General features: G+C 44.0%; 1 protein-coding gene across 1 annotated transcript in view; it reads right to left on the bottom strand.

The window, feature by feature from the left end:
• Window positions 1-6,682: 6,682 nt before the first annotated feature.
• CLRN1 (clarin 1) overlaps window positions 6,683-20,689 on the bottom strand; it is a 47,719-nt gene continuing 33,712 nt past the window's right edge. The window contains exon 3 of the mRNA XM_069562738.1: window positions 6,683-9,586. Within this exon, the coding sequence (XP_069418839.1) occupies window positions 9,321-9,586 (266 nt within the window). The 3' untranslated portion in view covers window positions 6,683-9,320. The remainder of the gene's footprint in view (window positions 9,587-20,689) is intronic.

The raw sequence follows: 20,689 nt of genomic DNA, 5'->3' as shown, positions 1-20,689 counted from the left end.
GCTTTAACTGTACGTGACCCGTGAACTTCCAGATGTTCAAGCTGGTTTTAGAAAAGGCAGAGGAACCAGAGATCAAATTGCCAACATCCATTGGATCATCAAAAGAGCAAGAGAGTTCCAGAGAAACATCTACTTCTGCTTCATTGACTATGCCAAAGCCTTTGACTGTGTGGATCACAACAAACTGTGGAAAAGTCTTAAAGAGATGAGAATACCAGACCACCTTACCTGCCTCCTGAGAAATCTGTATGCAGGCCAAGAAGCAATAGTTAGAACTGGACATGGAACAGCAAACTGGTTCCAAATAGGAAAAGGAGTATGTCAAGGCTATAGATTGTCACCCTGCTTATTTAACTTATATGCAGAGTACATCATGCGAAATGCCAGGCTGGATGAAGTACAAGCTGGTATCAAGATTGCCAGGAGAAATATCAATAACCTCAAGATATGCAGATGACACCACCGTTATGACAGAAAGCGAAGAACTAAAAAGCCTCTTGATGAAAGTGAAATAGAGTGAAAAAGTTGGCTTAAAACTCAGCATTCAGAAAACTAAGATCATGGCATCTGGTCCCATCACTTCATGGCAAATAGATTGGGAAACAAGGAAAACAGAGATTTTAGTTTTAGTGGCTCTAAAATCACTGCAGATGGTGACTGCAGCCATGAAATTAAAAGACACTTGCTCCTTGGAAGAAAAACTATGACCAACCTAGACAGCATATTAAAAAGCAGAGACGTTACTTTGCCAACAAAAGTCCGTCTAGTCAAAGCTATGGTTTTTCTAGTAGTCATGTAGGGATGTGAGAGTTGGACTATGAAGAAAGCTGAGCACCAAAGAACTGATGCTTTTGAACTGTGGTGTTGGAGAAGACTCTTGAGAGTCCCTTGGACTGCAAAGAGATCCAACCAGTCAATCATAAAGGAAATCAGTCCTGAATATTCATTGGAAGGACTGATGCTGAAGCTGAAACTCCAGTACTTTGGCCACCTGATGCAAAGAGCTGACTCCTTTGAAAAGACCCTGATGCTGGGAAAGATTGAAGGAGGGAGGAGAAAGGGACAACAGAGGATGAGATGGTTGGATGGCGTTACTGACTCAATAGACATGAATTTGAGTAAGCTCCAGGAGTTGGTGATGGACAGGGAAGCCTGGTGTGCTGCAGTCCATGGGGTTGCAAATAGTTGGACATGACTGAGCGACTGAACTGAACTGAAAAGGGACATGAGTGAAAGGGCGGGGTAGGGATCAATGTCTTGGTTCTCTTTACGGCTGGAGGCTATTAAGAGAAATTTGGAAATTAAATCTCGTATGATTGTTATCTATGTTCATCTACTGGGAAAGTCTGGGGATATTTAGACTGGTTTCAGATGGGTAAAGAAAAGTCAGGAAAATTTAACTTTTGCCCCATTACAGAACTGGTGAGAGCAAGAGTTTGGGCTTAAACCAAGTCGCTTTCCCACTTCAGCAAGCTGATTCCATTGGAGTTCACTTACTGAGAGAATAGTCTATATTTTAGTGGCAGCATAGTTTCAGTGATTTTAGGAAACTGATTTAACTTCTAAGAAAAGGGGTCAATGCCTTGTACATCTTTCCTGTATGGTGTGTGTTTGAAGCTTAATCAATATCTCATGAGTCATTTTATTCACTAGAACCAGCATCAGCATCCTCTCCTAAATGTTGTAGGAAGTTCACTGGCAATGAATTGGGAAGATGTAGCTAAACAATAGACCTTATATCTAACATTGCCACCCCCTCCAAAATGAAGAAGTGAAAGCCCTGGTAGCTTCATGGTTAGACAGAAACCAAGGGGAAGGGTACATGCAAGATGGTAAGAAGGAGACCGAGTTTAGGGACTTCAGTAAATATTAGAAGTAATCAGATCTCTGGAACAGAAAGAAGAGTTGAAAATTGACCATCATCATTCAACAAAGATTTATTAAGTGCTTAGCACATGTCAGGTATTGTTCTAGGGACCAAGGATTCTGGGGACCACTGCTGAGTGGATAAAGCAGAATTGATTTACAATGAAAGAATTTCAAGGATTGGGTTATATTTTATTTACATCTCTCCTTATACTCTTGTCATCCAAAGATGATGGAAAGACTTGGATTTGTAAAATTTATATCCTCCTTATTCAAAAAACCTTAAAGCAACTTCTAAAGTAGTATGCAATTAATGATGAGATTATAAAAGTAGAAGCAATAGGTAAATACATTTCAAAAATTTAAAAATCATTGGAATATGGACCCAGCCCAGAGTAAGGCTTGTTACTAAAACACATGTATCCTTGAAATGCTAGACACCACAGGTGAGCCACAGATGGGGCTTTAGGCTTTCCAAAGGGGGAAGATGATATCACCCCTGAACCAACCAACCAACCATGGTCTTTGGAAGAAGAATAACAAATTCTAATACCAAGAGGAGGAGAAAATTTAAGAATCCTCCAAAAAGCAGGTCACTCTGAATATGCTAAAGGACTAAATCAGAAACCAAACACCACTGGGGTGAGGCTGGGAAAGCTCTCACCTTGAATTCAGTGGCCGGGTCTCTGTGGGTTCACATGGCATCTCCTCCACCAACAGAGGGGAGGCATGCTCCTAGTGAGTCAGTCCCTGCAGCTTTCTTTGGCAGACATTAACACATGGAAAAGCATGGCTATTGATCCTGCGTGTGTCTCATGAGATAAAGAACTTTAATGTGATTCGCAGAATCGCTAGAAGCAAAGCAAGAGGGAGATAAGAAGGCTTGAAGTGAGCTTCCTGCAGAGAAATGTGTGCTTGTAAACACGATCAGAGCCATCTCCACTCGGGCCGTTTCGCTCACCCTGCTTGTTGTGTACAAGTGGGTTTGGCCATAGGCGTGCTGTCAGGCAGGTGAGGAAGGCCAGAGAAAGGATGGAAACAGGCTGTCACGTTTTGTTAGAATAGAAAGAATAAAGCTGGAATGAAACTGCTTTGCCTGTTCCATAGGAATCATCTAGAGTGCCCTCCTGCCCTTTTTAAAAGGAAGTACCCACGGTTCAGTCAGCCAGTGTATCTGTGAATACGAAACACAGAGAAAAGGTGAAGCTGCGTCTCTATGTCTTTCTCTCAATGTAACTCCGTGTCTTTTCTCTCTGATTTTAGAAAACAATAGAATGGGTAAGAAATAGTGAAACAAGTTTGGTCCATCATTAGAAGGCAAAAAATAACCCTAAAGGACAATGAGTAATAAAGATTAATGTGTAGGATACAGACTCATATAACCAACCATGATGGGTGGTTTTGGGGAACTTGCCAAACTGACATCCTCTTCTGGGACGAGCACACGCACAGGTACACGCAAGCACGCACACGCACGCGTGTGCGCACACACACACGCTCTGCCCCCAGCCCCTCCCTGTAGCTGTGACTCTTCCCTCTCTTTGCTTGTGTGGAACAAGGGTGGGCACCTGACCAAGGGCGTCTAGTACAGAGGCTGGCTGGTTCATTCTGATGCTCATTCTCTCTCTCTCCCACTCCCTCCCCCCTCCCTCCCCTGCTCCCTCTCACTCATTGGTCCTGGGTCTCAGGGGGTAATGTAGGTCCTGTAGACAATGTAGAGACGGAGTTTCTCCTCTCATACTTTGAAAAAAACAAAGAAAGCTGGTGGGCAGAAAGAGAGAGGAAAGTGAATTAAAGGCTTAGGGAGAAAACAGGGGCCAGAGGCATGTGGCCTTAGACCCACACACACAGAGGAGGGATAGGAGAGAAGAGAAAGGAAGGGAAGGCCAACCTTGGTCTCACTGGACTTTCCGATAGACTTGCCTGTCCATGGGCTGAGTGCACACGTCACCCTGGTGTACCAGTGAGATGAAGACGCCTTGTGTCTTTCGAGTGAATCTCTCTCCCATGCATTCTCTCACTCCTTTCTCATTTAAGATGTTTTAAGTGGGTTTTTGTTTCTAAATTAAATGTTTCCTGACCAAGATACTAAGTAAAATAGGATGTTTTCTTTCTTTTGAGGTAAGGAAGAGAGGATTAATGTATATGGCATAACTATATTTTATGTTTTTATATATTTATGAATTTTAAAAAAGGAAATAACTTATTTGTGCAGGTGGAAGAGTGGCTGTGAAATTTATTAAAAACTGAAAAGAAAAAAAAAGTGAAGCAGAGTTCCCAGTGTCACGTTTCTTTTTAATTGATGTATAGCTGATTTACAATGTTGTATTGGTTTCAGGTGTACAGCACAGTGATTCAGTTGTACATTATATATATACCTGTGTGTGTGTGTGTATACACACACACATACTCTTTTACAGATTCTTTTCCCTTATAGGTTATTACAAAATATTGTATATAGTTTCCAGTTCTATGTACTATGTCCTTGTTGCCAGTTTTATGTTAATGTGTGTTTTTAGGGTGGGGGCAATATTTCACTGGTTCTGTTTGCTTTTCTGCCCCTCCATGCCTGTTTCACTCCTACACCTGTACTCCAAACACCTCTGCCCAGTCCAGGTAGCTACACATACAATTTGGACAGAAGGGGGTGACTGTGGTGAATGTAAAAAGTGATATTAAGTTCAATGGTCACTAATTTAGGGGTGAAACAGAGTCAGATACATTCTTGCAGAAGAAGATTGCTTTTTTTTCCAAAAGGTAATAGTGTTACTCACTCAGTCATGTCTGCCTCTTTGCGACCCGGTGAACTGTAGCCCACCAGGCTCCTCTGTCCATGGGATTCTCCAGGCAAGACTGGTGAACTGTGGACTGCAGCCCACCAGGCTCCTCTCTCCATGGGATTCTCCAGGCAAGAATACTGGAGTGGGTTGCAATGCACTTCTCCAGGGGAGTTTCCCAACCAGGGATCAAACCAAGGTCTCCTGCATTGCAGGCAGATTCTTTACCATCTGAGCCACCAGGGAAGCCCCTTTTCCTCCAAACTAGCTAGAAAATCCCTAGAGCCAGGAGGGGCAGGAAAAGGAGAAGAGATACACTAGATTATACCTAAAATCTCTGCTAGAGTGAGGGTCATCTTTTTCTAGCACCAGAGTACACTGGGGAAACTGAGGCCATGCCCAGGTGTCATCTTCACCTCAGTCCAGGTGAAGCCCTAGTTGACAGCAGAGAATGAGTGTCCTATCGGTGGCCTTGCAGACACCATTCAAGGCCCCAAGACTTGGCTTAGGACTTGTCTGACCCAGAACTGTAGAAAATTCCTCCTCTAAATGCCATGACCCCTCAGAAGGGGGAAGTGAGGGCAAGTGGATCTCTAGAAGTGACAGTGGCTGCCTGAGGCATGACCCAGCTGACACCACAAACCTGGGCGGATATGGAAGGCTCCCCCTCTCTATCCTGACTCTTTCAGTTCAGTTCAGTTCAGTCGCTCAGTCGTGTCCGACTCTTTGCGACCCCATGAATCACAGCACACCAGGCCTCCCTGTCCGTCACCAACTCCCGGAGTTCACTGCCATCCAGCCATCTCATCCTCTGTCGTCCCCTTCTCCTCTTGCCCCCAATCCCTCCCAGCATCAGAGCCTTTTCCAATGAGTCAGCTCTTCACATGAGGTGGCCAAAGTACTGGAGTTTCAGCTTTAGTATCATTCCTTCCAAAGAAATCCCAGGGCAGATTTCCTTCAGAATGGACTGGTTGGATCTCCTTGCAGTCCAAGTGACTCTCAAGAGTCTTCTTCAACGCCACAGTTCAAAAGCATCAATTCTTTGGCGCTCAGCTTTCTTCACAGTTTCAGATACATTAAAAAAAAAACACACACACAAAAAAAACCCTTTACTTGGTCTTATTAAGTATAGAGTTCTTACAACATCTTGTGAAAATCAGAACTCTAGGATAATTGTTGATTTTGGGGGTGCAGAATTTATGTAGTTAAGGAGTCTCAACTTAGTTGGAGTTTTTACTGCAAATAAGCTCTGTCTTTAATAATAAATTGAAGTTTTAAAAAGAAATAAGGATATTGAAAGGACTTCCCTAGTGGCTCAGATGGTAAGGAATCTGCCTGTAATGTAGGAAACCTGGGTTTAATCCCTGGGCTGGTAAGATCCCCTGGGATGGCAACCCACTCCAGTATTCTTGCCTGGAGAATTCCATGGACAGAGGAGCCTGGCAGGCTATAGTCCATGGGATTGCAAAGAGTTAAGACACGACTGAGCAACTAACACTTTCACTTTTTTTCAAGGCAATTGAAAGATAGTTTTCTTGGCTCTCTACCAAAGATCAAGAAAAAATGTTTGTTAAAAAAAGAAAAAACATTTTCCTGACTGTACATTTCCTCCCCCATCTTCAGTGCTTTGCAGAGAGCTAGATCCATTGTAGACGAAAGATTTGAATGAATGAAAAGGGATTTACTAACCAGCATTTGGAAGCATGTTGAAGGATACCAGCATAAGTTATAGTATTCATTTACTCTTGAGATATTTATGCAGAAAATTCACTCTCTGGTCTTCATTTTGGGGATAAGGGGATGAGCAATGTAGCTAGAGGGCTGGGGCTTCAAGAAAGGCAACGGTACAAAAAAAAAAAAAGAAAAAGAAAGGCAACGGTACAGACAGTCACTCAGTGGTTGTGGTGGAGGGTGCCCCTGGCCTGAGGCTATATCTCAAGGGACTTAGAGAATGTCTCATTGGCGTCAAGCAGAGCTTTCTTGGAGAGCAAGGCTTTGTTGGTGATGCTTGGGTACTAAAAAATAACTACCCCAACTCAGAGGCTTTACAGAAAGTTTATTTACCACCCTTGTCACACTCCCAGGCAGGTCACAAAGTCTGCCTCTGTTTCGTTACCTCAGCTCCTGGATCCCGTGACTTCCCAGGCTGTACTGCCAGGGGCAGACAGAGGTGGAGGATTGCAAGTGAGAGTCTTCAGGGCCAAGCGCGAGAGTAGCTCAGGTCACTTCAGCCTACATCCCCTTGACACAGACTCACTCCCATGGCCCCAGCTACAAGGAGCTGGGAACTGTGGCTTAGATGTGTGCCTGAGAGGAACCTGATGGGGAATGCAAAACATTATCCACTACAGAGGGCCAGTGGCAGAAAGGGGGGCAACAAATGAGCAGGGTGAAGGGGACACCTGTGTGGCAGCCAGTGTGAGTCTATGCAGCTTCTGGTGGGCAAGGATGCATGTCAGATAGTGCCCTTTCTTGTGTGCAGGCACTGTCTTCATTTTGCACCGGCCTTGAGGGCAGGTAAAGGGATGTGAGAGCAGCTGCTCTGAAGGAGCCAAGGGGACCTCCAGAGCAAAAGACCTTTGTAATCGGCACAGCGTGCACGGAGGGAAAGCGCCCTCCTCCGCCGCCTCCTCTCCCGCCTCATATGCATGTGTTCAGTTCTGCAGCCTCCACCTGCTTCAGGGAGCTTATTGTGTACGTCCACAGCCAGCTCTGCCCCGGAGCACCTGGCTTTCCGTTCCTTGCTGTTGTTTCCCACAGCGTAATAAGCACAGATGCTGACGGCGTGTCTGGACACCGGGAAAGGAGCGCCCTGCTGCCCTCCTGTTTGCTTTCCCAGAGCCAGCAGGGGGCTCCGCGTCCCCGTGAGAATGTGAGACCGAGGCTGCCACCTAGGGCGGGAGGTCAGACAGAGTGATGATTGTCATCCCTGGGCTGTGATCCTCCCCATCCCTGGGCTGTGATCCTCCCAGAGGGACCCTCAGAGATCGACCCGGCCACATCCTCCTGGGAAAGCTTTACTCGCAGGCCACAAGGCACAGAGGTTTCTTCTGAGAGAAGAGAGGGAGCCAGCTTAAGTGCTGATATCTCGTTGTATTTTTGGGTGCGACCCACTTTGCAGGGACCAGCAGCCCTGCCTCTGCTCCTCAGGGAGTGATCGTTCTCATCAGGGAAGATCATCCTTTTGCCTGTCAGGCTGTCACTGGGTTTTCAGCTGCTGCTCTGAGTTTTCTCTGTTTACGGAACAGAGAACAACCAGGGAAGTGTTTTCTAAGGAAGAAAGCTTGGTGTTAGAAGTGTTTCAAAACTGAGGACAGAGCAAGGAGTCAGATGGGACTGTGGGGCCTCTCGGGCTCTCAGGCCAGTTGCCCTGGTCTGTGGAGTTCCTTGTGCTATCCTGCCCACTCCTGGAGGAGCTTCTCTGAAGGAGCAGATGGGACTACAAAATGCTTCTGTATTTAAGTGTTTCATGAAGACTTCCAGAACTGGGTGCCCCCAGCCCATTACTGAAATAAGCAGCCTCTCTCTCACTAGATGGACTCATGGTCTTCTAGAAATTCTCCAGGTTATCGTTCCTGAATGAAGGTAGAGAGACTAACATCTGGAAACGAAGTGAATGTTCTGATGTTAGCCTATGGGCTTCAGATCACCATCAGAGCAAGTATATAGTCAGGTACACAGTCAGTCATTTGTTTCTTGTAAATTGTTCCCCCTAAAAAAGGATTTTTTAAAACGAGCCCTTTCAGAACCTCTTGTGTGGGGACTGAGTGCTGAGCAGCTGTGGCAAAGGGCCTGGTGGTCTGCTCTCGGTCATTGCCTGCTCCTCCCTGAGTGTTTTCTCCAGGGCAGCCGTTGGAAGACAGACGAATGGTCAGTTCGAGGTTCAGTTGTGGCCAGCAACTTCATGGGTAACTGAGGAAAAAAGTCAACTTGGGTCATGCTTTGTGACAGACCACACCTCAAGATGACAGTGATACCGTAATAATTCCACAACGTAATACGATTTTCATAAGTGGGGCTTAGTGCTTGAAGACACTACAAAGTTTGAAGCAACAGCTCCAATGAGTCATTTTGAAAATGAATTTACTGGGAACAATCACTTTTCGTGATTCCTCAGTGGTCCCAGCAATTCTGTCTGTTGAAAGTACCGCATTTCTTCTTTTTCCCTTTTAGAGGTTTATACATTTTGACTAACAGGCATGGAAATAAGACAGTGCTTTGAATGACTTTTTAAAAAGTGCCTGATATACTTAGCATTGCTCAATTAATGCAGTATCATTTTAGGAAAGCTATTCCAGTTCTGTCTGCTGGTATCTGTGGCAACAAATGTGTGGATATTATCAGAAATAGTATTTGTTTGTTTTAAAATGTATTCCTCAGGCCTCTTGATTTCTTCCTGACAGAGCAGACAGTTTGCGCTCTGGTTCGTTCATTCTAGTCAACTGTCTCAGCTAGCCAGGTGAAGCGATTTCCCACCAGGGTAAACAACCTTCTGAAGCCTTTCTTCTGCTCCCCTTCATTTCTGGCCTGTGTCCTTAGCACCCCGTTTGTATATAATATCACACAGGGTTTGGTGCTTTAATCTGTGCATCTAAAAGGCTGAGCAAAATTAACCACAGCCAAGTGACCAGAGCTAGTCTCCTGTCTCACTGTGAGCACGACAGACGTGTTTGCCTTTCAGTACATTAGGTCTGCAGCTACATTAGTTGTTTCTGTGTCTTTAGATTTCACAAAAGGGAACTGAAATCCAGCAAGTCGTATTAGAAGCCCATTCAGAAAATGAACAAAAAAGCAAATGAAAACCACCCAGAAGGAGATGGTATATTTTTCACTTTGCGTTTTGTAGACGTAAGTCCCTTCCTTATAATTTGCAATTTTTTCTGAGAGGTGGTGGATTTTCACTTCAGAGGCAAACAATATCATGACAAGACAGCCACAGGAGCCTGCAAGAGAAAGAACAAACAACGTGCTGGGACAAATATTTCCTGATTGTAAAGGACAAGGAAGAGGGTTTACGTGCAAACTAAGGAAAACCTTTCCCACTATTTCATTTGCATTCTTCTACAAAAATACTTCAAGTTTGTAATCATGAGCCTGATACTGCAACGACGGGTGGTAGTATCTGGGTTATGGCTCTGAGTGAGAAAACTTGTTGCAGGATAGAATCGAGCCAATCTTACAAAGACTAGGAGATGTTCCACTTTGCATGAAGAGAGGCTGAATTGCTGGGCACCTTAAAAGCACAGTGGTGGAACACATTTCTCTGTACTTCACAGGCCATGTACGAGAAATGGTTGTCATCTAGTCCCCTTGTGAAAGGGCTAAAAGCTTTCTCCTTCCCCTCCTCTGGCTCCCACCTGGCCACAGCTGCCCAGAGGTGTCCCTGCGCAAAGGCAGCCATGTCTAACATGTTGAGGTGTAGAGTATCTATTCTCCTTGTTTGTGACAGAACTCAGGATTTTTACCTAGGTACATGGCTGCCTTGAACAAAGACTACATTGGTTGAGGGAGGTTGGTATGTGGGGCTAGAAAAGTTTCCTTGAATTGTGCAGCATTAGGGGCCTGCACTTTCTTTCCCTGTTGTCCTTCCTGTAGCTGAAATACGTGCGCAATGACTGGAGCACCATTTTGGGCAATGTGACCTTAGAAATGGAAGCCATGTGTTATGGAAAAATAGGAAAGGAGGAATCTTGGATATAAGATACCAGGAGTCACCAGACCAGCCCTGGACTTCAACTTCTAGGTTTTTACATGAGAGAATAATAAGTATTTATTTTGTTTAATCTATTATTATTATTTTCCTCTCATTTATTACTCATTGGTAGCCTAATCTACTTTTAAATGGTGTGACTATGGCCTGGAGTTCTCTATAGGACAGGGGCACGACATATTAAGTGGTGCCTGAAGACTCAGGCCCTCTCCCCTAAGGATGGAGGAAGGGAGCCCCCCAGAGGGGAGGGTGGCACAGGGGAGCAGAAGCATGTGGCAATGGGGGAGCCGAGTCAGGGACACTATGGAAAGCCAGGGCTCTGAGGGCTCCCACAGCTACAGATGCATCCCAGGTCATAAAAGGAGACTTGCTGAAATGGTTTTCTGACTTTGATTAAAACAATTTGGTTTCACGCTCTGAATCTCCCTTTTGTTACATGAAAGTAGGCCATTTTAAATTTTATTTATTTGGTCACTCTGCACTGCATGTGGGACCTCAGTTCCCTAAGCAGGGACCAAACCTGCACCCCCCTGCAGTAGAAGTTCAGAGTCTTAACCACTGGACCACCAGAGAAGTCCCAGAGTCAGTTTTAACCTCCCAGTCCCCACTTCCTTGCCTATAAAATATGGATAAGAAAGATGATTCAAGACTAACATTTGATATTAGAATTGTCACGGAGAATTGCTTACTAATTGGTCACTATTCCTCTGGTGTTTATGTATTCTTTTTGCCTGGCAAGTCTTAACCATCATCCCTTACTGCACTCTACCACACACCAAAAACACTCTAACTCCATCAGTTAGGCTACTCTGCCTTGTTCCTCCACACACTCTCCCATTAGATTTGTGACTCCTTGAAGAGGAGGAAGTGCTTTTCCCTTCAATGACAGTTAATTCAGATGTCCTGGGAGCAGCAACGTAGTGGCTTAAGTTCCCATTCATTAATTCACTCAATCCTTTATTCAGTGAGACTTACTGATGGGCCAAGCATGGTAATAGTGGTGGAGCTTTCAACATGAAAGAAAAGGCATATGGTGGTTTCTGCACTAACAGAGAGTATAACTGGGCAGGGAACTCAGATAAAAAAGTTATAAATCTATCTCAGTGAGCGTCATAGTAAGGGAGGTGTGGGTGGCTATACCTGAGAGGGTGGGCAGCATCCTAGAAGGTTCTTTGGAAGTAGCTGTAGGAAAAGTTAGCAAAGGGAGGCTGGACTGTGTGGGGAGAACATTCCAGACATGAGGTGCTAACATGCAAATGTTGCCCCATTCCTTTTCCAAAGGCTGGGTTTGGATTGGTAGAGTGGGGGTGGGGGCAGGAGTGAACAGGAAAAGTGAAATTCCATTTCTTCTATTAGAATTTCACTGAGGACTGGCCCCACCAGCTTGCTCCTCGTCATTATACACCCCCAAATAATCAAATGATATAATTTTCTAGAAACTTCACTTCCCACCAGCCTCGGGGAATATTCCTTTGCAAAAATTGTCAGCCTATTTTTGTATTCTGAGCTTAAAACCAGAGCTCTCCCCTGGCAAAACCGTATTATTCCTTTATTGTTCAAGCTAACAAAGAGGCTGCGATGCTGTTTTCTCTTTATCTTTTATTTGAAAATTGTGGAGAAAATGCCATTGCTTTTACCATGAGAACCTTCTTTGTGTGAGGAGATGGTGAATTTCAGACCAAAGTGAAGCACTGTATATTCTTGGTGCTTGAAAGAAAAATTCAAGTTCGGTTTCCTTTTTCAAGTTGTTAAATATTTTAAAGGTACTACTTTGTTAAGGAGACTGCATCATAGTGAGACCACATTTCAAATTAAGTCAAGGTTGCTGGGGTATCTTAAAACCAATAGCCCTTTGCTGGAGCTAATACTTCAAGCCTGCAAGCTCCCAAAACACAATGTAGTCATTAAGAGGATGGTCTATGATTTCGCTCTGGATATAGGAGTTATCCGTGAAGTAGACTTGGTCATTTCAAAATCAGAGCATGGAAACCCAGCCTGAGTCTCTGCCAAGCCCTAAGTGATGCTAAGACACATGGAGGGAAACAACTCAGTGTGAACTTGGGGCATTTTTGCTTCTCTTTCCCCAGCTCTAAAAGAAATATGGGGCCACTGATAGCTATTTATGGCTTATGGAACAAAAGATACCCAAAAAGTGTTTCTCTTTTTGACATGGCTGCTGGGGACATGGAGAGAGGGGTGTAAGGGACAAGAATAGGTGTGAGTAATGATAAGAATAGGGTTCAACATGTTTCCAGTTTGGCCCTTAGACTCCAATGAGGGGGTTCCTGCTATGGGCGCCATATTTAAAGGGTCCTGCTCTCTCTGTCCTGTTGATACCTCTCCCCCATAAGGTGAGGAATCCTTGATTCAATGGAATGGGTCCGTCTAGAGTCCTTGACTGCGTTCTAGACTATACTCTTGCTGTTGTTCAGTCACTAAGTCGTATCCGACTCTTTGCGACCCTATGGACTGCAGCATGCCAGGCTTTCCTGTCCTTCACTGTCTCACAGAGTTTGCTCAGACTCATGTCCATTGAGTTGATGATGCCATCCAACCATCTCATCCTCTGTCAGCCCCTTTTCTTCCTGCCTTCAATCTTTCCCAGCATCAGGGTCTTTTCTAATAAGCTGGCTCTTTGCATTAGGTGGCCCAGGTATTGGAGCTTCAGCATCAGTCCTTCCAATGAATATTCAAGGCTAATTTCCTTTAGCATTAATTGGTTTGATCTCCTTGCAGTCCAAGGGACTCTCAAGAATTGTCTCCAACACCACAGTTCAAAAGCATCAATTCTTCAGTGCTCAGCCTTCTTTATAGTCCAACTCTCACATCCATACATGACTGCTAGAAAAAGCATAGCTTTTATATGGATCTTTGTTGGTAAAGTGATAACTCTGCTTTTTAATATGCTGTCTAGGTTGGTCATAGCATTCCTTCCAAGGAGCAAGCGTCTCTTAATTTCATGGCTGCAGTCACCATCTGCAGTGATTTTGGAGCCCCAGAAAATAAAGTCTGTCATTTTCCATTGTTTCCCCATCTATTTGCTTTGGAGACTGTACTCTTGGGACTCAGGAATTTTCTCTGCACACAGCCCTGAGCATTCTTCCTGAGCTGGCATGAGTGTCTTTCCAGGGTCCATCTCTCCAGGGGTGGATTTTGTGGCAGGTGCTGTACAGCCCCGAGGACTGAGAGTGGCCAAGGGAAAGAACAGCTGTTTGTCAGGCATGGTCAGAGGTTGGATATGCAGTGGACTGTTCATACATGCTTGCTTGAGGCCCTTTACAGTGTGGATGGAACCAGGCATGGGAAGAGAAGCGAAGAGACAGGGGATGGTACTCCTCCCTTCGCCACATTCAGGTGCAGAATTTCCAGAGCTCAAGAATTCTAAATTTGGGACTTCCCTGGTGGTCCAGTGGCTAAGACTCTACACTCCCCATGCAGGGAGTCTGGGTTCAATCCCTGATCAGGGAACTAGATCCCACATGCTGCAACTAAGACCTGGCACAGCCGAATAAATAAATAAATATATATATATATATTTAAATTATAAGAGAATATTATTTTTTGAAGTATTCTAATTTGAATCTTGCTTCCAGGACCTTATTTGTCAAGGGAGAAAGATAGAATGTGTTTCACTGTATAGTTTAGCTTATAACTTTGAACTGTTTAGACATGTGGTATGTGGACTTTCATTCACGCTCTTGCCCACAGCCTCTCAGAGGTTAGGATCATGCCTGCTTCCTTGTTTCTTTGCCCAGTTACTTGTGTGTCCCCCAAGAACTCAGCTGGGGCCATTTAAGTCCCCACCCTGCAGGTCTGTCTATCTGACCAACACTGCTCCAGCTCACAAGAAAGATTAGAGTACAACAGACGTAGGAAAACCCGACAAGCCTTGCTCCAGCTAGGATTTAGACTATAACCAGGCACAGGACTGAGGTTTTCCTGCCGGTGTCTCACTCAAAAATGAGCCGTTTTCCTTTCACGTGTTTGATTTCCCCACCATCTGGCTGGTACCATAGTGGTTTTTTTCCCCTTCTCCTTTTAATGACTGTGATCACTCAGTTAATTTCTGACTGAATAGGATAGCCAAGTTATAAGGCCATCAAACCATAAATTGTCAGTCAATTAACAAACATGTGTCATGTACTAGGCACTGCACACTCAGGGCTCCCCTCTGGCAGCTGTCTGGGGCTGCAGGATTGGACATCTCTCTCTCCTCCAGTCCTTACAATATATGGAATGAAGGTCACAGCCAGCAAGAACACTGCTTCTTCATCCCTTGGTGAGCCCTGAGGTTGACTATGCTCTCAGGTGTGGGAACGTCCTGCCAGGATCCATGGAGTCTGGTGGAAATTTTCCCTCAAAAGTGAAAAAATAAAACAAAACCCCAACTCTGAAGCATTCTATTAGCATCAAGATTGCATTTGGGAAATAGTAAATTAGAATTTCAATTCATTTAAAACAATGGCCAAGATTTCCAAAAAGCTAACACGTCATCTTTAAACTCTTTTAGAGGTAATTGGGGTCAGGATTTGCCACCCTAAATTATCCCGCTTCAACATATTGATTATTTTGAATTTAAGTTACATAAGAAACAGCTAGTATAAGAAGGACACTCTGACCCTCCTCTGTCTCCCTGAAATCAGGAAATAAATTGCCCACTTGAAGGGTACCCTCTCTGCCCCTGGAGGGTGGAAGACATCCTTATCACCAGAGACAGAGAATTCAGGGCCAAGATGGCTGTCTAAACAAAACTTGTAAGCTCTTCACCAGTTTACTACCCCAAGCCCCAGCCACTTTGTCTTGTTAATTTTTCACACATTATTGTTTCTTTGTCTGAAAGATGTAAAAGCTGCCTGCTTGCATCAGTTCTTCGAGTCTCATATTTTATGAGCTCCAGTACGAAATGAAATTTGGTCTTCTCTTGTTAATCTGCCTTTATCAATTTAATTATGAGACCAGGCAAAGAACCTGGAAGGGAAGGGAGAAGAGTTTTCCATCCCTGCGATGGCAACTCTTAGAGGCATTCCATTTCCTCTTGAAAATTTCCTCCTTTAAGGAGACTTAAGAGATGATACATGGTGGTAGGAAAACCACAACTTTTCAGGTGTAGGTGCTAATTTTCTGTGAAATTATATAATTTCACTAGAAAATCAGTTTTTTTGGTGAGATCTCTGGCCATGATTTCTTCCCCAAAAGGAAACTGCTCCAGTTCCAGACTACTTTAGAGACCAGTGGCTACCATCTAGGCTAGTAAAGCAAGCTAATCCCTAAGAATAGATTGAGGTTATCATGAGAGCCATTTGGTCATGTGTTTCTAAATAGGAGGTGTGGATGAAGTTATAATACCAGCTGCCGTTGTTCCATTGCTCAGTCTTGTCCGACTCTTTGCGACCCCATGGACTGAAGCCCACTAGGCTTCTCTGTCCTTCACTATCTCCCAAAGTTTGCTCAAACTCACATCCATTGAGTCGGTGATGCCGAGCAACCATATCATCCTCTGTCACCCCCTTCTCCTCCTGCCTTCAATCTTTCTCAGCAGCAGGGTCTTTTCCGATGGCTCTTCACAATAGGTGGCCAAAGTACTGGGGCTTCAGCCTCAGCATCAGTCCTTCCAATGAATATTCAGAGTTGATTTCCTTTAGGATTGACTGGTTTGATCTTCTTGCAGTCCAAGAGACTCTCAAGAGTCTTCCCCAGCTCCACAGTTCACAAGCTTCAGTTCTTCAGCGCTCATAATACCAGTGAGGCTCAGCTTTCCCCCTTCTTCTGTAATGTATGTCTTCTGTCATAGAGTTGCAGGGCCCATATCTAACTTCAGTTTTATAGATGTCACGTGAGTGAGAATGATTCGTGCAAAGAAGAAATGGTCTTAAAACACCATGTTTGTCTAATTTAAATCGATTTTCAGAAAAGGAGATGGTCATTTGTTACTAGAAGATGTTTAGAGCTGCTTCTGTTTTATCCATTCAACAAATACTTACTGGATGCTTACTGAACTATTCTAGGTACTGGGGATACAGCACTGAAAAAGCAGATGAGGAACTTCCCTGGTGGTCCAGTGGTTAAGACTCTGCATTTCCAATGCAGGGGACATGGGTTTGGTCCTTGGTCACAGAATGAAGATCCCACATGCCACGTGGCATGGCCAAAAATAAATAAGATACTGTCTTCTATATCATAGTATCCCGACTCCCACAAAAGCAGATGAAAATTCCTATCTTGATGGGATATGTACCTTAGTGGTGGTGAGAATGGAGACAGAGGCAATAACAAAATAAGTAAGTCCATTCTATAGTTTATCCGAGTGTGATGTGTACTAAGGAGAATACAATAAAGTAGGGAAGAGAGATGGCCAGGGGAGGTCTTAGAGATGAGATGACATTCCAGTGCCTCTTGATGAAGTCGGGAAGTTAGAAGACAGGTATTTGAGGGGAGGAGCATTGCAAACAGAAGGAACAGTGAGTGCAAAGGAACCAAGTGGTTTTAGAAGAGAACCAGGCCGAGAGGAGTAAGACATGAGGCATGTGTGCAGTTTTCGGGGTGGGCAGAGCAAGTGCTGCTTCGAAAGTCGTAGAAAGGACTTAGGTTTTGACTCTAAATGAAAGAGAGGGTAGGACTTCCCTGGTGGTCCAGTGGTTAAGAATCTGCCTTCCAATGCAGTGGACGCGGGTTCGAGCCCTAGTCGGGGAACTAAGGTCTCACATGCTGTGGGACAACTAAGTCCCTATGCCACAAAAACCTCTGTATTGCAATGAAGAGCCTGTACTGCAATGAGGAGCCCACACTGCAATGAAGATCCAGTGCAGCCAAAATACACCCGTGGTTGATTCATGTCAATGTATGGCAAAACCAATACAGTATTGTAAAGTAAAATAAAGTAAAAACAAAAATTTTTAAAAAAAATGCTAAGACCAAAGGAAAAAAAAACCTTAAATGAAACAGAGGGAAGATGTAAGTGATCATTCTGAACAGACAGGAGTCTTTTTGCAATTGTGTTAGGACAAGACTGAGGGTCTCCTTGCAGGAGACCACACACAGCCAGGCCCTGGGCTCAGTGATCTAAACAGTCCTTCTACTGAATCCTTACCATGAATGACTAGAGTGCATCCCCTCACTATGACTCTAGCCCTTCAGATGGTACCCTGCACATCTAAACAAAACTCCTTGCCCATTGCCATGACAAGCTGGCTAACATTACTTCTCTCCCTCCTGTGATCTCCTTCCAAAGTATATGCCGAGAAACTAGTGGAGTATTTTCGTTGCTGACTTTTCTTACAACCAATCCTATCCTCCTCAGGCTCTGTAGCTTTGATGCCTGGACATCCTTGATTTCTTTCTCAGACCCTGAACAACAGCTCCTCCATAAGGATTAATGTGGAAATAAGTTGCAGTTGGTTTTTCAACTAACAGTTGCAGAAAAATATGCCCTAGACTTATTACAGGGCTTCCCATGTGGCGCTAGTGGTAAAGAATCTGCCTGCCAATGCAGGAGTTGAAGGAGATTTGGGTTCAATCCCTGAGTCAGGAAGATCCCCCAGAGTGGGAAATGGCAACCCACTCCAGTATTCTTGCCTGGAAAATTCCATGAGCAGAGGAGCCTGACAGGCTACAGTCCACAGTGTCACAAAGAGTCAGACACAACTGAGCGACTTAGCTGGCACACACACGCACACACAAACACACATACACACATATGCACACAGACTTGTTAGAGAGGCCAGGATATTATTAATCCTGAAACTGATCTATCCACCTTCCTATTTCTGTACTGTTCTTTATTTTCCTGTCTTCGTATTTTATATACTACTGTGCTTATTAATGTTCCGTGCCATGGTTACAATTATCCTAATTAATTACTCCCATATTAGGAGCATCCCCTTTTTAAAGAAAAGTGGTATTTTCATTGTTTACCTTGGTTGGTGTAACTCAAACATGATGCTGCATATAAGAGAAGATAGAATAAGCACAATTTGCAGGAAGTCCACACTTTGGTAGTTTTCATCACCTCTAAAAGGCATGAATCAATGCACTTTATAGCATCCTCAGAGAATATTCACTAAACTGCCTAGGATATTCTGCCATGGGTCCTTGGTAAGTCTTCCATGTAACCTGCTTTCTTACATGCACACGGGAGTTAGACTCTGTGTCATCAACTGGGAAATTTCTTGAATGGAATGTAGAAAAGGCATACACTTATATAGTCAGTTCTCCAGTGTGAAACTACAGGTCTGGTTGCTTCCATGCTCCCTCCTTCTGTTTGGGTTCCCTCTATTTCTCTATCTCCTTTATTTGAGCACATTTATCTCTCTCCTACTATATTGTGAACCTTGAAGGAAGGGTTTCCACCTTGTTTTCCCCATTCTGCCTTCCCTGGCCACACTCACCTCCCTCTCATTGACTCTTGTAGGTGGCCTCCTCTTCACAAAGCTCACTGGTGACCTGTACTGGTTGTTTTTTTCTTTAACTTTTAATTAAAGTATAGTTGATTTACAATGTTGTGTTAGTTCCTGTCTGCGCTTAGTCACTCAGTTGTGTCCGACTCTTTGTGACCCATGGACTGTAGCCCTCCAGGCTCCTTTGTCCATGGGGATTCTCCAGGCAAGAATACCGGAGTGGGTTGCCGTGTTCTCATCCAGGGAATCTTCCCAACCCAAGGGTCAAACCCAGGTCTCCCACACTGCAGGCCGATTCTTTACTGTCTGAGCCAGTGCTAGTTCCTAGAGTACAGCAAAGTAATTCAGTTACATATATATATTTGTATGTAGTCTTTTTCATATTCTTCTCCATTATGATTTATTACAGGACTTTGACTATAGTTCCCTGTACTATACAGTAGGACCTTGCTGTTTATCTATTTTATATATGGTTATATATATATATATAGTTTTATACTTATTAAATATAGTTAATTTATTTTATATATAGTTAGTATCTGTTAATCACAACTCCTAATTAATCCCTCTCCCCCTATCTTCCCCCTTTGGTAACTATGAGGTCGTTTTCTCTTGTTGACCTGTACTCTTGAAACTTTCCCATCTTGTAGCCTCCAGGATACCACATCTCCTGATTTTCCTTCTTCATCTCCAGAGAAGCCTGGTCAGTGTCCTTTCCTGGGTCCTTCTTCTTCTCAACCCCAGAACTAACTGATGGGATTGGCCCTAGGCCAATTTTTCTGTATCTACATTCTCTTTCTAGATGATCTCATCCATTTTCATTGCTTTGAATAATATGTATATCCTGACAACTCCTAAATTTATGTTTTTGTCTAGACCTCTTCTCTGAGTTCCAGACTCGTATATCTGTCTACTGACATGTCCTCTTGAACATCTCATAGGATCTCAAACTTGATGGGCCCTAAATAGAATTCTTGATTTCTAATACTAAGCTCCTCTCCCCACCACTTTTTTGCCCTGAACTCTAAGCCTCTTCCACCCCTAACTTATTCATCTTGGTTAATGCCACCACTGTCTACTAATTGCTTAAGCTGCCGGCAAAGCATTTTGGATCTACTTTCAAAACGTTTTTAGAATCCATTCATCTCTCTCCATCTCCAGTGCAGTAGCCTACTCTTTCACCAGCTATTTCTTAAAAGGTAAATCAGCTATCAGACAGCTTCTTAAGGCCTTTCAAAAAAGTTTCTCTGTGCAATTAGAATCAATTCTAAAAGACTTACAGTGGCTTTTGAGGTCTGACATTAACTGATGTTAGCTGATCTCTCTAGTTTCTTTTTATTTTTTGGCCATTTCCCCCTCACTGCCTACCCTCTAGCCACATGGGCCTTCTTTCAGTGCCTACAGCATGCTGGCCTCTTTCCCTAGCATCTCCTCATATGTGTTTTCTCCTCTCATTGGGAAATTCTCTGAGGGTTCTCAGCTTTGTATCTTTAGAACTCAGCTACCTGGAGAAGCCTTCACCAACCATCGTATTAAGACTTGATCTCCCCTCCCCTTCATTCTCCATCATGGCAGTCTGTTTATCACCTTTATTGTGATTATTGTGACCTTTAATTCCCTGTGTACACTTCCGTTGAACCACTAGATGGTTGGCTCCACGAGGGCATGACAGTATGCGTGCGAATTGTGGTAACACCAGCACCCACACATAATGGCTGGTTCATGGCAGCACCCAGTCAGGGTTTGTTGAATAAATGAAATATATGCACCTGTATCAGTGGTTCTTGACACTGGTCACACATTAGAATCACCTGTTCAGTTCAGTTCAGTTGTTCAGTCATGTCCAACTCTTTGTGACCAACTCTTGTGTCCAACTCTTGGACTACAGTACGCCAGGCTTCCCTGTCCACTCAAACTCATGTCCATCGAGTCAGTAATGCCAT

This window comes from Ovis canadensis, chromosome 1 (genome assembly GCF_042477335.2).
Source record: "Ovis canadensis isolate MfBH-ARS-UI-01 breed Bighorn chromosome 1, ARS-UI_OviCan_v2, whole genome shotgun sequence".
NCBI lineage: Eukaryota > Metazoa > Chordata > Mammalia > Artiodactyla > Bovidae > Ovis > Ovis canadensis.
The sequence above is the reverse complement of the archived record's forward strand: the minus strand, read 5'-3'. Positions and strand labels throughout refer to the sequence as shown.